At 37.3% G+C, this 18395-nt stretch overlaps 1 protein-coding gene across 1 annotated transcript in view; it reads left to right on the plus strand.

The window, feature by feature from the left end:
- Positions 1–3927: 3927 nt before the first annotated feature.
- Positions 3928–18395, plus strand: part of LOC131153163 (uncharacterized) — a 37316-nt gene continuing 22848 nt past the window's right edge. The window contains exons 1-2 of the mRNA XM_058105285.1: positions 3928–4120; positions 4286–4392. Of these exons, the coding sequence (XP_057961268.1) occupies positions 4051–4120; positions 4286–4392 (177 nt within the window). The 5' untranslated portion in view covers positions 3928–4050. The remainder of the gene's footprint in view (positions 4121–4285; positions 4393–18395) is intronic.

Here is an 18395-nt window from a genome sequence, read left to right on the forward strand (position 1 = left end):
TTCATGCAAAATACTTGGTATTGGAGATGTAAAAATAAAAATGTATGATGGTGTCATTAGATCTATATATGATGTAAGGCATGTGAAGGGTCTAGGAAAGAGTGTTATTTCATCGGGTATTTTAGACTGTAACGAGTATAGTCACGAGTCTAAAAAAAGGAGAAATGAAGGTGTGTGAAGGCGATTCAACAATGATGAAAGGAGAAAAGATAGAGGGAAATATTTATATACTGCAGGGTGTTACGGTTGTAGGTGGAACCGTGGAGATGCAGCCATTGAATCTGAATCAGTTACTTTGTGGTATATGCAGTTGAAGCATATGGGTGACTACATATATTCAGATGTTTGAGAACCAATGATGATAGCATCAAAGGAGAGGCATATGTATTTTGTGAGTTTATCACGAAGGGTCTTGGTGTACTTCATGCAATGGCTAAGGTGGAGAACAAGACTAAGAGAGAAATCCTTATGTTAGACATTGGGGACTGAGCATGCTGGTTTTGTTCAATAAGTTTTGTGAGCAGGGCAGGTTATATGTAGTTACTTCTTTATAAAGTCAGGAGTATGGTGCGTTTCTCGTATGGTCGATCGCCAAAAGTATCGCTAGATGGGAAAGTTGCAAGTGAATTGTGGGCATGTTTTTGCAATAGACTACTCGGTTGTGAGTAAATGTCCACTGGTGCACTATTCTAGTGATGGAGGATCTAGGCTTGGTGTTTTGTCCGGACAGTACCTCTTTCTTTATTCAATAAGAAAAGAGGGTGCAAGCTGGGTGATCCTGTAGCAAACAAAGGCGTGATCGAGGACATGACTTTTTGTTGATGAAGCCATAGGGTAGCGTACTCAGGTAAAGGAAGAGAAACAGAAATGCCAGAAAACTGCAGTAGCAACAATCATGTTATTCAGGTGGAGTTAGGGATTCAAGGTAGAAATGCGGGGAGTTCTAACTCATGTTAACAAGATCATAGATTAAATGGGCTTGTGATGCAGGTGGAGCAACAGACTCAGGGCAGAGATGACATTGGTCATATTGTAGGGAGTTTCAACTTGGGAGACCACAAAATCATCGTAAGCTCATGTGCACTATCAGACCACCACTCAGGTGTGTGAGGTGCTGAGATTTCCAATATGGAAGAGGATGATAAGATGCAGTGGGGTGATATGTCTATTGTGTATGAATGACATGTTATTGACTGGAAATGCTTTAACTGAGGCTTTAATCAGTTAGAAACTCTGTTGGAAGGTTTTGACATGAATGTGTTCGGGTACGACCAAGATGGGTCTTGGTTTGTTGATTCACATGGACAAAGCTGTAAGGAGATTGGTATTATCTCATGGTGCTTTGTGGATGAAACTGTAAGGAGACTTTGTTTGCCATCTCAAAAGGGTTCAATGGAGAATCGTTGTGAAATGTCTACTGCTCGGTATCCAAGGATGGGCTGTGATGTTCGGGATATATCAAAGGTCCTCCATGATTGTGTAAATGGGGTGTTGCAACAGAGTGGACCGTCAATTGTGAGATCTATTGAAGACTATGTAGGGGGCTTTTGTAATATAAGGCTTGCAGCAGTGTTTGTTTATCATTGTTGGAAGACTTTGTTGGAAGCCTAAGGTGAAGTCTTCAGGTGATGAATCTACAACTACATTGGGGTTGATGGTAGAAGCTAAAGCTGCCATCGGTAAGTTCAAGCGGTATTGCTTGGACTTGGTATTTGTCTCCAAGTGTTAGAAGGGAGACATAACCCTATTGGGCGATTCAAGTTCAAGGTGGAGCAGTTCATATGTTTTTCAGTATTCTCCTAAAGGAGCGTATAATTGCCAAGGTGGAGATTGTTGTTTATGGTGTGACTTTTATACTTGAAGTTTCATAAACAAGGGAAAGAAGAAGAACATGGAGGGGTTGCACAACAGGCACTCGTCGACGAGTGCCGTGAACTCGCCGATGAGTAGATATCGAGAGTCAGAATTTCTCATAATTGAAGACTCATCAACGAGAGTGTGGACATCTCGACAAGTGGTCTTCTTCGTATCGTCGATGAATCCTTGTACTCGCCTGGGCCACGAAGAGAAATTCAAAATTTGAATTTGGGCGTTATGGTAGTTGGGTATTTGGAGGGAAACCTTCGAGAAACTTCTATTTATGTACTTTTGAATGTATTTTGTTTATAGAGAACTTTGTAAGACTAGTGTATTGTTGTTGTATTGTTGTTCTTCACATTATAGTGAATATTGAGTGTCATTTACTTTATTCTTATGTGATAAATTGTTGTTTTCTCATCCATATTGGTTGTGTGTTGTTGAGGATTGGTGATTTGTTGCAAGTTTACATCTTCCGCTGAGTGTGTGTGTATCCTATACTCAATTAATATCACAACAGGTTTAGTTATGAAGTAAGGGGGTGGAAATCCTATTAATAATGTAAACAAAAGTCAATTAATCTGAAACCAATGCAGCAGCGAGAGTGTCACCATTGTCAATGCGAAAATGATTGAAAGGATTTGAAAAATTGAAAAACTTTTCATTTGGGTTTTTATCGTGAGGTGAATTGGGAGAATCTGCTTCTTCAATAATGGTTGTCATGACTTGGATTTAGGATCAAGGGGAGCTTTGATACCATGTAAGAAAATGAAGAAGAAGATGAATGTGCAGAGAAGAGAAACCCAGGAGAGGGAGAAAAACTCTCTGTATATTCAATTGAATTCTCTGTATACAGGGGACTTGTATATATACAATTGTTGAAAAGAATATACTAACAACTTCCTCTAGTATAACTACATTTATATCCTTTTTTATACAGCACAACAAAGAATAAAAGTATAGAAAAATATGCTAACTAAATACACTAACAAATGGATGAAAATCATCCTTCTTCAAAGCTATGGTTGTGTGTGTGGATTGCTGTGGTTCATGCTCCAATAGTTCGAGAGTGACTGAAGAGAAAAGACAAATCACAACATTCATTGCTTGTGTTTGGGCTTTGGAGGCATTGCGATGAGAAGGTTTTCAAGATCTTTAAGGGATTTTGCCTCAAAGTTTATGGAAAGAAAGTAAAGACTATAAGAAAACACGTGAAAGAATGCCAAACGTCTCTTTCCTTCCCAAAAGCATTTTCGCAGAATTCCAAATCCTAGTAATCTTCAACCTAACAAAGGCACAGGTTCATATAGTAACCTGATTCAATGAAATACATGAAAATTCAGTAGATTATAGGGGTTTTTGCAAGGAGGAGGTTTCGGTGAGTGGAGAGAGTTTGGTTGGATTGTCGATGGTGATGCCGTCGAGGCCATCACATTGGGAAGGAGAGGGGAAGTGCCGGCGACGCAATCTGGGAGAAGGGGAATTGGCAACGTGGAGGCAGGAAAGAGAAAAAACAAATGATGCCAATATTGATTATTATTTTTTAAATAAAAAATGGAAGAAAACACTGAACTGAGTTGGAGGAGAGAAGAACACTGAACTGAAAAAATGAAATTTAAATTCACTTTTAGTAGGATTGTTGGAGGTGTGTTATATGCTTTTTTACTTTCCTGTCACAAGTAAGTAATTTTTTAATAAATGAAATAATTATTTATATGAAGTTGGGGATTCAGAAAGATGACACCAAAGGGAATCTTTTTTATAATAGTATAGATGAAAAAATATAAAAATAAAAGAAACATGCTAGTAGATCTATGAAGTTGTTATAAAATGATGAATACATAAAATGGAGAAGGGAAGAAGAGGAATTGGAGGAGAGAAGAAGAAGTGAATTGTAAAAAAGAAACTAAGGACAATAAAATGAAAAGAAGAAACTAACGCCGCTTTTCGTTGAATTGTTGAATGTGAGTTATATATAATTTTAGTTTTATATTCGGACTAGTTAATTTTTTTAGTAAATAAAAGAATTATTTGTAAGAGATTAATATGAGAATTTAAAAAGATGGTACAAAGGAATCCTAGTATAGATACGAATCGAATAAATAGATTTTCACCATATTCGCAATTGGTTAAGAACTCGGAGGCGTTCCAAGGACCTAGGGTCTCAAATTTGTGCGGTGGGACACGTCATACATGTTCTACCCTTCTGCCATCCACAGGTTGTCTCTAATGGCTGCCAAACCCCATCAACGCCTCCATCAAAGTACTCTTTCTCCCTCCCTCCCTCCCTCTTCTGGCTCAGAGTTTCACCCAGAACCTTCTTTGTGTTTTCCGTTGCTTTGCAGCTTCATTTCTAATTCTGCCCTCTCTCTCTCTCTCTCTCTCTCTCTCTCTCTCTCTCTCTCTCTCTCTCTCTTCATATCAATAGTTGCAGAGACGACGTTGCAGAGTTCTGCAAAAAGGGTCAGGACAATAGCCACTGAATCCTCCATGAAAGATGCTTTTGGGAAATACGCTGAATTCCTCAATGAACTTGTAAGCTTCTCATACTTGCCCCCTTTTTCTAATTGTCAGTATTTTGTTCTTCTGCTGGTGTTCGAGCACTTACCATCATTTACCAAGCTTTATTTGGGTGAAGAGAAGCAACATGAGAAAATCTTATAATTTCAAGTCTCGTTTTGGTCTTATCTTTGGCTTATGAGCAATTTAATTTAATCTTTTCTGTTTGCATTTTGTGAACCGTTGCTTGAACGAACCAATGCTCCTCTTGGACACTTCCAACAGTCTGACCACCCCCTTCCCGCTTGTACCTTTTTAAAAATTGCTTTATTTCCATCTTGATATCACGTTGTTATTACTATTATTATTATGCTAGGAGTCTGATAATGACAATGGATAAATCATGAATGGGCGTGGCATGTGGGCAAGCTAATATTCATTCTTGTTCTGTGCTTCATTGCACATTATTGCAGCCTTATAAGTTTATTTGAAGGCTTAAATTCCATTTCCACAATTTATATGATCTCTGTACGCATAAGTTTGTAGATCCCAATTCTAACTGTGCAGCTTTCACTCACATGGTAGCAGCAGCAGGAGTAGTTATCAATATTATCATTGTCAGTACTACAGAGTGTGGTAATAGAAATGATTGTAGTAATCATTTGCTGTAAAATAAAAACATAGAAATCTTTTGAAATTGGAACTTCAAAGGAAACCAGGTATTATGAAATCAAATGCAACGGTAGTTATTTTTTATTTTTTAATTTTTCTTCTTCCCCATTTTGTATTCACAATGATTGATTGATAGTCAGAATTGCTTTTACTCATGAGTGTGGCATGCCCCACCATGTTGAAAAAATTATCGAAGTTCAAATGTTTAAGATTGACAATAACTTATCGTAATTTTGTGGAAAACAATTTAAGCTCCATAACAAGTCAACATGCTCTGACTTATTGTTGCACTGGTCAAGTCATGCTTCTCCTGATTTTACCTTTTTGTTCCCCTCATATTACCAGGTGTTCATAAATAAATAAGAATATAGCTTCAAAAGTGTTAGATGATAACACCTCATTTATTTCTATTTTAAACTAAGAAACTTAGTAAGAATTAGTAAGGAAAGAATTACAGCATAAAGAACAGGCATCCTCCAATAATTCATTGAAAACAATGAAAGAAAAAATAGGAGAAATATCTGTAGAACTGCACTAATGATGCAAAGTAATCCAATATTGTTTTAAGTCATCTAGAGAAGCACCAAAGTGACACAAGAAAAACCATTCTATGTCAAACCAAATTATGAGATGTAACAACATCTCTAGAGATTCAGGCATTCCTTTCCAGCTAAATACACAAAATAATGGCAAGAACTATACAATCATACACCTTGACAAACCCTTCCTCCTGTTTTCCCTCCCAAAGCCTTTAAAATTAGTAGCATGAGCATCATTGAAAGAAGGAGGAACCCGGTTGTCACCAAGAAGTCCAAACAAGTTGTTCCACATATTCCATGAAGAAAAGCAATGTAAGAAAACATATATCAACAAGTCTTCCTGCTCCTAGAAAAAAGCCACATATATTTGATGATGAAAACTTTTGGCCATTTCCTAAGCAAATCATTAGCATTGGTTTTATTTAGGATCATAGTTTAACTAAAACCCTTTAGTTTTCAAGGAACTTTAGCTTTCCAACTAAAATGTAAGAAGAAAGGATTAACATTAGGAGCATGAATTAGTTGAACAAAAATGACTTCCAAGTATAACCCCCAGGAATCTAGAACCCAAATGCTTTTGCCTCTCCCCAAAGAATCGTCAAAAGAATAAAACACATTTAACAACAATAGGACAAGTTGCCTCTATATTCAAAATTTTCACAAAGTGAAAATTTTGGAGCTTCACAAAATGGATAAATTAGAAATTGGAATATCGCAGGGAATGGATTATAACATCCCCAACCTAATGATCTTCCCAAAAATGGCTTCTTCCTCCATTATCAATCTTATAAGGAACATGTGGGAAAAGGTGATGATTTATCGATGAAACAAAATTTCAAGGACTTCCATTGGCAATATGAACTTCAATTTGAGCAAGTAACCCTGTATGTTTAAGCCCAAACTTGCTTCAAACTACCTTATGCTAATGATAGTTAGGTTCTAAAGGAAAACACCATTACCTTTGATGTAGGATGGGAAGCGGGTGTTGGATGATCGTTTTTACCCAATTTGGAGGCCTAATTTCAAATAATAGCGTCATTGGATTATTGGGTCCTAAACCCAAATGTGCATAGTTAATTAGTAGTTGATTATGTGTGTTTGGTTTGATTGTAGTAGGATTATGTGTTTTGGGGTCTTTTTAGTAATATTTGTGTATTTCCAGGGAGGGTGTATAATTTCATGTATGTTCAGGGGTATGTATATAATTTCTTGTATTATAGGCTTTCTTGTATATAGTGTGTAAAAGCCATGTAAGAGGTGGTTATTGATGAATTTGAATTGAGAAGTACTCATGAATTTTCCCCAATTGTATCTCTTCCTCCTCTCTTTTTTTCTACCTTCTTCTTGTTCTTTCCTTCCTCTTCTCTCCTCGGTTTCTTCTGATTTCTCTCATTGCTGTAATTCTTCGACGCTGTCCTGCATCATTTGGTATGATAGCCCAACAACGATCTCTATTCTTCCACTTTCTATCTCCCATTTTTTATCACTCTTCTTCTCTTAATTCTTTCCTCTTTCTTTCTTGAATCCCATAATTCTATTTCCATATCACTCATTCTTCTTCTTCCTCCTTTTCCCCCCTGCTCATGTTAGCCCTGTAATGTTCCCCTTGCAGCCAACAAAATCCTGCAGCTATTGAAGACCAGTGTGTTTGCACTGTTCTACAAATTTTCAAAAATTACAACTGTGCCCTTTGAATTCAAACCCTAATTTCTAGTCAACTTTTCACAACCCCACCCATACCATTAAAAACAGAACCCATGAACCCCATCCCCTGAGATTTCATCACCGTCCGGTCACCAGTGAAGTCCCATGTGCCAGTCAAAAAAATTTCTAGCCGTTGCCCCTCTAAATCACTAACTTCTTGTGCTTTTCTTATTACACCACCACCACTATTTCAATCATCACCCCCTGATCTAACTTTGCCTGAAGTTTCATTGCTGGAAACTCTTCCACCAGCAGCTCATGCGCCGGCGGCGTCCCTGTGGAATTTCCCCCCCTGTTCTGCAACTTCCAAAACTGTATGATATTGCTTCCAGCCTCTGTGTTTTTAATTTTTCCAACAAAAACCTGCAATTTTGTGAAGTTATTTGATGGAAGGGTTGATTCTCAAGTTTGGTGCACATTTTGATGGATCCACCAGGGCTGCCAACATCAAAATCAGATCAAATTGTTGCCATTTGTAAGTTGTTTATGAGCATTTGTTTTATTAGAAGATTGTTAGAAACCGAGAGTCAAGTTTGTGGTTTGCCTGAATAGATTGAGGATTGTTAGCAAATTTTTTATGTATAATAGCATGGTGACTAATGTTGAATTGTCTGCAAAGGTGGAACTATTGTCCAGTAGGGTACAAACTATGAAGAATATCTTGAAGACCATCACTAATGCTTTGAAGGCTAACAACTGAAGTTGCAGCCTTGGGTTAAGAGGTCCTTTCTCGGGGCCACCTATAGGACTCCTTGTCTTTTATTTTGTACTTTTTCACTGCTTTAATAAATCTTCTTTATCGAAAAAAAAAAACAGGAAAGTGGGTAGCCACTGTCCCTTGTACTTGTGAAGGCCGAAATGATGATTTGAAGTGGGTAGCCACTGTCCCTTGTACTTGTGAAGGCCGAAATGATGATTTGAGTAAGGGAATTAAACTAGAAGTTTTAGATTTTAATGGTGATGGTTCGTTTGATGAATTTCATGATTGGGTGTATTCTTTGGAGTACTATTTCTGATGGTATGACATGAATGAGGTTAGATATTTGTATTTGTTTGAATAAAAATTGAAGGGAAATGCTTTAATTTGGTGGATTAAACAACAAGAAATTTTAAGAAGGAGAATTGGTGAGATTACAGCATGGGATGAGATGAAGTGAGCAATGAAGGAGCAGTTTGTACCTTCCAATTGCTAGTAGTGTGTTCATCTACAATTTTTATTTATTTATTTGAAGCAAGAAGAAAAGATTGCAACAGGGTATACTACTAGATTCTGTCATTTGGCTACTCGTGCTGACATAGAATAGAAAGAGGATGTGATGATATAGCTTTGTATAGGAAAGGGTTGAACCCTTAGCCAACTATTGCGTCCAAGCTTGTTGCATGTTGTCTCATACAGTTGGGGATGCAGTACCATGTTACCACTCAGATGGAGAAGTATATGCAGCATAATCCTCTGATAGCTACCTTGATTTTTGAGAAGAATATTATTGGAGTTGCATGAGAGAAGTTAGCTGAGAAATTAGGTAAAGGAGTTCAAAATAATACCACTTTGAGGACTTTTGAGCATTCCAAAACAACTTCTTAGGTCTGAGCATTAATCAAGTGCTTCGATATTCAAATTTTTGGGCATCGAGCTGCACAATGTCCTAACCTAGTCATAGCTGTTGTTCAAAAAGAAGATGATGATGTTAATGGCATTTAAATAGTTGACGCTGAAATGGAAATCCCAAGTGACTTAGATGATGATGCCAACATGAAAATATATTTAGTCCTTTGAATATGCTCTCTTCCCCATTCCCACTAAGTTGAGAAAAAGAAGCGTGTTTTTTAGACTCAAGTGATTTGTCATGAGCAACTTTTTACTTTGGTTGTTGATCATGGTAGTTGTATCAATGTAGTTCCTGAAAAAGTTGTGAAGAAGTTGGATTTGGAAGTCGAACCTGCCCATAATAGCTTGGATGAACAATACCAACTTGAAGGCCCATGATCGTTGCTCACTTACCTTCAAGATTGCTTCAATGTAGAGACAGTGCAATGTGATATCCTTCCTCTCAAGATTTGTTATATCCTTTTTTGGGCTGTCCATATTTCTTTGATAGGAGGGTTACACAGGATGGATATGAAAATTCTTGTTCCTTCACCATCATCCAGAAGAAGTACAAGTTGATGCCATCTCAAGCTCTTCCACTCACCAAATTGAAGCACACTGCTGCTTCCTTTCTTATGAAGTGAGATGATTCTATTCATGGTGATGGACTCCTTGATACTTTCTCCAACTTGTTGGAGTTAAATTCTTTCCAGAAGTAGGCAATTGATGTAAGACGGGAAGTGGGTATTTGGATGGATAATTTTGACCCAATTTGAAGGCCTAATTCAAAGAATAGTGGCAGTACAGTACTGTACTTCTCTAGAAGTGAAGAATGGTTTTGTGAAGGCAACATAAGGCCCAAAGTCCTATTTTCTCCTCTTTTTTAGCAGAAATTGATGTGGACAAGGAATAAAAGGTAATCATGTAAAAATAAAAGCAATAAAAAAAAAAGAAAATGCTATTTTTGGGTTTTATAATAGTTTGGTCTGTTAGGATATGATAGGTCTATAATTGTGTGAATCGATGGATTCAAATTGATTCGATGGATTCATGAGGCGAATCAATAGATTCAACAACAATTCAGTTGTTTTTAGATTAGCTTGTAAGATTTGAATCGTGTGGAATTGATATGAAATTATGACTTGTATGAATTGAATCGCTAATCTTAAGGTTCTAACAACTATGTTATAACTATCTTGGAATTAGTGTTGAACCTAACAGTGAAATTGGAGTAGTGGTAATATTACTATTTTTCATGTGTTGTGTTTAGTATTGCACAAGGTACAACTCAAAAGTGGATTTTATTTTTGTTTTTCGCTTTTGTTTTTGTTTTTGTTTTGTTTTATTTTGTTCTGTTTTTTAAATTTTGGTTGCAATGATAGCACAAGAGTCTTGGGAGTGTTGATATCTTGGTGAATGGGGATGGTAGTGCCAGGGGCAGGTTGCCAGGGGCTAATGGTGGGGCAAATTTTTTTCGCTTGACTATTTCTATCTTGTAGTGCAGGGGGTGGAAATGGAGGGAGAAGAAGTTTATTTATCTATGTTTGATCTTTTTCCCGATAATTCAATAAAAATGATTTCTTGAATAAGTTTGATTGTTTGCATGTGGCAATTTTATACATTTCAATGTCAGAAATAAGGAATGAAATACAAGGAAAATAAAGAATTTTCTAACAATGCTAGGAAATAACAAAAGAAAAAGAAAAAATTAAAATATGTACAAAACAATGCTAGTGGAGCGACACAAACCATTCTTGCCACAGGTTGTCTAGGAAAACACCCTTAAGAAAACTATTTGCAGAACACCAAAGTGATGCAAGGAAAATCACTTTGATCCAGACGAAAGTCTGAGTAGTAACACTATCCTTAAAAATTTTGGCATTCCTCTTCAACCAAATGGACCAAACAATGGTGAGAATATACATCCAAGAAATTTTTACTCTCCTTAGTATAGAGGTTAGTAAAAGGAGGACAAGTGCAATTTTCACCAATGATTCCAAATAAGTTATTCTAAATATTCCATGAAAAGGGCATTGCAAGTGACTCTTCTTTGGTAATCTTTCCTATAACATATTGTCTAAACTCAGGACCTTGACAGGTGGTTCTCTCCTAGAAAAGTTATTTAGAAGGTCAAGGTTCCTTTCAAAGTTAGGCTTTTGTTTGGTGTATGATTCTCAATAGGATATATACCAATGGTTATTTGCACGGGAGGAGACCTAAATGGGGCTTTATCATCTGATATGTGGTGCATGATTCTCAATAGGATATATACCACTGGTTATTTGCACGGGAGGAGGCCTAAATAAGGCTTTATCATCTGATATGTGTGTTCATTGTAAGCAGATTGATGAGGCTATTCCTATTCCTCTTCTTCTTCTCATTCTTCTTCTTTTCATTTCTTTTTTGGAGATTGTGAAACTTCTACTTTATCATTGGTGAGGATGTTGGGGGTGCTCGACTTTTTATGGGGGAATTGTTTCTTTCAAGATTTTGGGGTTTTTATCGTGCGGTGCATTAGTTAGAGAGAAATTTGAGGATCTTTGGGGACACTTCTCTTCCTCTTCGTTTGCTTTGGGATAAGGTGGTTTTCTTAATCTCATTGTTGTCTTGATTGGATGGTGCTTGTGTAGGAATTCCTTTGACCCATATTTTGTGCAAATGAAGATATACTGAGTGCTTGCTTTGTTGTCTATATTTAGTTTTTCTTTTGTGGACGGACTTCTAATCCTCCATATTGTATATTTGTTTTTTCTATCTCTCTTTCTTTATACATATATATAATCCTTTTAAATATTTGAGGGGATTGGGCCCCTAAATCCCTGTATCCGTGCCTTGGCTGTGGCAGTTCGGAATTGGGATAATGTACTTGTAAGAGTGATGGTGGTCAGTTACTTATGATGATGGTGAATTTGTATTGGTGGTTTGAGACATAAGGATTTTATTAAAAAAATTGACTGGGAAAAATATCCCTTCTGCCTTCGTAGACCCATGTGGTACTGTGGTAGAGTTAGTTACTATAGTTGGTGCTGCTGTGGTAGTAGTAGTCACTTTAGTTGGTGGTACTTGTGACCATGGTTATCAAAATCCCGGTCCCTATCGTGCTATTCTACGGTCCTACGATCCGTACTTGTCTAATCGATCTAGATCTTGATCTTAATAAAGTAGGATCCTAGTAGGGTCTTATATGGAACCTTAGGATCTTAGGATCTCGGTCCTGCTTTCGATCCTACCGATCCTACTATGACAATGGAATATGAATTTTTCCTATTTAGGATTTTAATGGAAAAAGGCCCAATATATATTTTTATTGGCCCAAACACTTTTGCAATAGACACAAAATTTGGTCTAGTTGGTTAAATGCATCAAAATTAAGGTGACATAACCAGCATGTTCTAGGATTTGTTCAATCCAAGTCAAGAGGGCAGATGAACATCTCTTGAAAGCTCTCTTCCTTCAAAATTGAAAGTTCCTTAAGAGCTTAGAGTTCTTGATAGATAGATCCTAGGTTGTCTATCAGTAGGCTTGGACTGTTCCTTCTTCCAGCAATAGTAGAGGTCAGCTGATAGCTTTGAGATCAGCAGAGAGCTTCAACAAATAGAGAGTTGCACAGTCAGACTGAGAGCTTAAAGTTGTAGGCCTGTAGTAGTTAAGCATTATTTTTGTAGGTCTTTTTACTTTCTTCCTCTTATTCCCCTCCCCCCCCTTTTTATTATTGACAAGCCAGAGACGTATCTTTGTCCCCAAAGCAAAGAGCACATAGCTTTTTTTTTCCTCTTCTTTTCTTTGCGACTAACAAAAAGTTCTTCCTGTTCCTTCGTTTTTTTCCTTCTTCTTCTTATGGTCTGATGACAAAACCGTGGAAACTGAGAAATTTACATTAGTTCATTGAATTAAGATTAGCAATTTTTTCTTCCTTCTTCCCTTCATTGTTTTTTGCTTTTCTTTTAATTATAATTATTAAATAAATAAGCTAGCAATAGTCTGCCCTTTACGGAGCACTTTGCAATTTAGGCTATTTAGATTTTTTTTTTCACATTAAAATTGTTGAAGGAAAAGCTTGCAAAGTGCTAGCTAGCAAGCTAGCTACATTCCTGAAATTTGCTTTAATTTCTTGAACTTTACTTCCAACTTTTTAGGATTATTTTATTGAGAGTTGTCATAAATTGCAAAATATGTAAATTTTTAATTTATTTTACATTATAAGTAGAATCTTACGATCCACAATCCAATCCTACGATTCGATCCTACGGACCCTCCCAACGATCCTATGTAGGATCTCAATTCTAACAACCCGACTTGTGACTTAGTTAAGATGGTTGTTAAGTGTCACTGCGGTTGTGTCTAGATATTTTTCCCAACTTCAATGACATATAATGCTTAGGCGTGAGTGTGTGACCTAGGCTAGAAAACAAGGATTAAGACAATAAATTAGGAGGCAACTTCAAAAACCCCAACCATTTTATGTGAGGTCTACCAATTGGTCTTAGAAGCGAGATATTTTTTGAGTCCTCCAACTACAAGAGTATCATTTCTTAGGCTCTAGAGTCTCACCAATCTTTGTCAATTTTTTTATGAGGGCTAAAGAATACAGTTATGGTCAGTTCATGGGAGGACTGAAATTATTGAGGATAGGCACTCAACTTTTATTAATCCTCATTTCTAGTTTTTGCTTAATTTAGTATCATGACTATGTTAATGATTTTTTGTTTTGTCAGTGCACAGTTTTCTGATCCTTCAGTGCACTAGAACTTTTAAGATTTTTCCAATGTATTAGGCATAGATCTTTAGGATGAGACTTTAGGACTGATAGTAGCTCATGATGACGTTGATATATTTTTTGAATATAAAATGATCCAATATTTTGTCCACCTTGCAGGATTCTGAATTTGAAACTTCTAGTGATCGATGATCCACAACCATGGGATGAGTTGCCAGCTAGGTAGGGATTGAGTGTTTGTCAATGTCTTGATTTAGAATCATAGCCGCTTGCTCTTGAGCTTGCTCATTTTCTCTTTGATATTGAACTTGTTGTCAAGGATACCTCTAAAATGCTTTTCCTTTCCTCCATTGCATCTATGTCTCCATCTCTCTCTCTCTCTCTCTCTCTCTCTCTCTCTCTCTCTCTTTCTCTTACATGTTCTTTATCCAAATCTTGTAAAATGTGCCTAGGTATGAAAGTGGTTAGTATTTCTCTTGATTGAGCAGTCTAGTGCTGCTGCCATTTGTTACATGTGGAACATGGTTTAGACAATGTGGAACTTTTGGGTGATTCTTTTTCAGTTGGAGGTTCTTTTTGCACCTTTGTTATGTATGGATCTCCATCCTACACTCGATACACTTGTTAAATCCCCATGTCTGCCTTTGACCCATCACTTGTATCGGGTGGCACGAATCCCATAGTTCCTACCTTTACCATGGCTAGTGTAAATACCTGTATGCGCTCTACAACCTGTCTTGCATAACTATAAAACTTTAGCTTATATTTTAATAAAAAATCATCAACAACAACAAATCAAGCCATAAGTCCACTAGGTGAAGTCGACTACACGAATTCTCTTTTGCCAATTTATGCGATCATGGACAATTTTCTTTGATAAATTTAGGGTTCTAAAATCCTTACTCTCTATCTCATTTTAAGTTATTTTAGGTCTACCTCTACCTCGTCCACTACCTTTCACAGTAGCTAATTCACTCGTCCTCACTAGTGCACTATATGACCTATGTTGCCGCTGCACAAACCATCTGAGTTGCCCCTCCCTTATCTCTTATCTTCTGCTGCACCTATGCCCGACTTATTATGAACATATTCATTCCTTAATTTATCTTTTAATATTATACCAACTCATCCATCTTAGCTTTCTCATCTCAGTAACTTTTACTTTTTGGATATGTTGTTTCTTAGTTGCCTAACATTTTGATCCATATAACATAACTGGTCTTACAACCATCCTATAAAACTTCCCTTTTAATTTTAAGGGTATTCTACTATCACACAACATGCTCTAAGCGCTTCTCCATTTTACGCAACTTGTTTTAACTCTATGCATTACATTTTTTTCAATTTCTCCTTCAACTTGCATGATAGATCTAAGGTATCAAAAACTACTAGTGTTTTTGATTTCGACACCATCAAGTTTAGTTTTTTCTCCAATATTCCTCCTAATATGACTGAGCTTACATTTCACATATTATTATTTCTACTTATCCCAAAGTTGTAGATTCTAAAGCTTCTCTTCATAATTCTAACTTAGATTCTACTCCATCCCTAGTTTCATCAATCAAGACAATATCATGTGTAAACAACATACACCATAGAACCTCATTTTGGATACTCCTAGTAAGTTCATCCACCAATAGACCAAAATGATAAGGACTCAAAAGCAGATCCTTGATGGAAATTCCCTAGTCTTTTCACCTGTAGTTTGAACGCTAGTCATTACTCCATCATACATATCATTAATGACATCAGTATACCTATTACATACATGTTTTTTTTTCCTAAAATTCACTATAGAACTTTCCTAGGTACCCTATTATACGCTTTCTCTAAGTCAATAAATACCATATGCAAGTCGCTCTTCTTTTCCCAAAAATTTTCTTTTCCATTAATCTTCTTAAAGTACATATAGCTTCTGTGGTAGATCTCCTACTCGGGGCAACAAGAGCCGATTACCATGTTTCATCAGTAAACTGTCTTCTAACTAGAACTAGTGTGCTTTGTCCACTTTTGTCAACTTTATGAGGTTTTGGACAACTAGATCTTTGGCAAGGTTATCCTTAATGAGTGCCTGTGTTGTCGTGGTAACTTTACTTACTGTCAAGCGTGTTACCATCTGTAAGGTCGCAAGGTTGGCCTTCTTGCTCAATGCATCTACGACTTGGGTCATTTGCCCCCGCTTTATGCTCAAATAAGAAATCAAACTCCATTAGTAATCCCTACCAATGGGCGTGCTTGGGCGATAACTTTGGCTGTATAAAGAAGTGACTAAGAGTCGAGTTATTTGTTTTTACCATAAACTTTGACCCAAGTAGGTAATGTTGCCTTATGCAAAGACAGTGCATCACCAGTAGCATCTCTTTCTTTTGCGCTGTGTACCTCTGTTCAACTTCACTAAGCTTACGATTCTCGTACGCAACAGGATGTCCATTCTGTAACTAGACTCCCCTAAGGGCATAGTTTGATGCATTTGCTTGTACCTTGAAGTGTTTTGTGATGTCCGAAAGAGTAAGTACCAGATCTCGCATCATGGAATTCTTCAAGTTGTCAAAGGCTTCCTGAAACTTCTCCATACAGATCCACCTATGACCCTTTTTTCAGTAATTCTGTTGATGGGGGCAGTTCTCCTTGAGTACCCCTCTATGAACTTTCGATAGTAATTGGCAAGCCTAAGAAAGGAATGCAGCTCTTTCACTATTGTTGGGATCTTCCAATCTTGAATAGCTCTCACCTTCTCCATATGCATCTGGATATGACCTTGCTTGATCACATGACCAATGAATTTGATGTTCCGTTGAGCGAAAGAACACCTTTTTCTTTTTACATACAGATTGTTCTCCTTCAACTTGTCAAACGCCTTCCGTGGATGCTCTTTATGTTCCTCTGGAGTGGATTTGTAGACAACAATGTCATCTAGGTATACCATGACAAACTTGTCGAGGTACTTACAAAATACTTGGTTCATCAAGGTATAGAATGTAGTTGGTGCATTTGTCAACCCAAATGGCATCACCAAGAATTCATATGCCCTATACTACGTCATACAAGTTGTCTTCAGCACGTTCCCATTTGCTATCCTCACCTGATAGTAGCTTGATTCTAAGTCTAGTTTGGTGATGTACTTTGCTTGACTTAGTTGATCAAACAAATAGCAATTAGTGGATTGGGATACTTGTTGTGCATAGTCACCTAGTTGAGTGCGTGGTAGTCCACACACATTCGCATGCTCCCATTATGTTTCCTTCGAAACAATAACGGTGCTCCAAACGGTGCTTTGGAAGGACGTATGTGGCCCGTTTTCAATAACAAATTAAGTTGTTTCCTTAACTTTGCTAACTTTTGAGGCGCCATCAGATATGGACCTTTAGGAAGCTCTTCACCGCTGGTAACAACTTAATTTCATGCTTAATGCCCTGTCGTGGAGGCAAGTTGAGGTTGCTTGTCTGACATCGCAACTTTATACTCATCCAACATAGTTTGGATGGTAGTAGGCACCCGCTTTTGGCCACATCTTCATCTACCAGCAGCATGGTAAGATATTTTTGTTCACTTTTCAAATCCTTCTTGAGTTGCATGACTAAAAGAAACTTCTCATTGTTTCCTTTCTTTGCAACTGCTTGCACTATGCAAAGGTGGTCTCCCATCAGACAAAGGGAACTAGCAAACGACATTGGCCACTTTAGTCTTCGTTGAGAATTTCATTCCAATAATCACTTGAAAATCATCCAACGACACAACTACAAAATTCGCATGTTTTGCTTACCATCCAAGCTTCACCTCACTTGCTTGGATACTCTAGAGTAGGCTAAGTTATGGAGTTAATTGCTTTCACGATTCTAAATCCTTCTCCAAGGAAAAGTTGAGTCTCTACGCTTATGCCCGTGAAACAAAATTATGGGTGGACTAGCATCAAACGTTGGACGGGGGCTCTTCCAAGTGATTCGTAGATCCACAAACATCAACCCTTTAGCTTTTGTAACTTTTGTCTCTTTTGTCTGCCTTTCCAACATCTTGACTAACTACATTGCACCTGTCCTTGGGGTTTCCTTCTCATCCTCATCCACTTGTAGTGCCCCTTTCGCAATGAAAGCTTGTAAGGCATTAAACGATGACTTGTGAGGGTACTTGGCAATTTTGTGAGGATCTCGACATAAGAAGCATTTGTCATCTTACCCTTACTACTAGGTGTGTTGAATGATCTAGACGACAAAGCTTCCTTTGAAGTTGATGTCTTGCTGTCAGTTCCTCCGCTTTTTGGGTTATGCAACTCGTCGTTCTCTGACATGTCCCAGACATCCAACATCAAAGCAGAGAATTGTTTCACATACTTCTTGGTTGAACCATTGTGCTTAAAGTTTCTCAGTTTACATCAAACATAGTACTCAACATTTTGGCAGTCAACTCTGTCATTTGAGTTTGTAAAGTTTCTATCATATAGTGGATGTCTTTGATATCTCCATTATAGAAATTTGTTGATGTTTTTGTGATCCTTCCAAAGCATCAACACGTTTAGCAAGTTTGACCATCTCCATGGTCACATTATTGGTTGTTTCAGCTTGCACTTCTAGTGCTTCAATTTTCTTGGTATTGGTTGGCATGGTCTCATACCAATGCTTAACACAATCTCACAATATAGTTGCAATTGAATTCACGTAGCAAGTAACCAAGTTTTGATACCAATTGTCATGGGCCAAATATTTCATACCTCATGAAGGGTCGTAAGGCACTGACTAAAGCACTTTTGCTTAACTAATCGGCCAAAGATTGTCATAGTTTACCACAAGAACACATTCACAACTCTTGAATGAAAAGTAAGTGG

Source organism: Malania oleifera, chromosome 4, assembly GCF_029873635.1.
Source record: "Malania oleifera isolate guangnan ecotype guangnan chromosome 4, ASM2987363v1, whole genome shotgun sequence".
Taxonomy (NCBI): Eukaryota; Viridiplantae; Streptophyta; class Magnoliopsida; order Santalales; family Ximeniaceae; genus Malania; species Malania oleifera.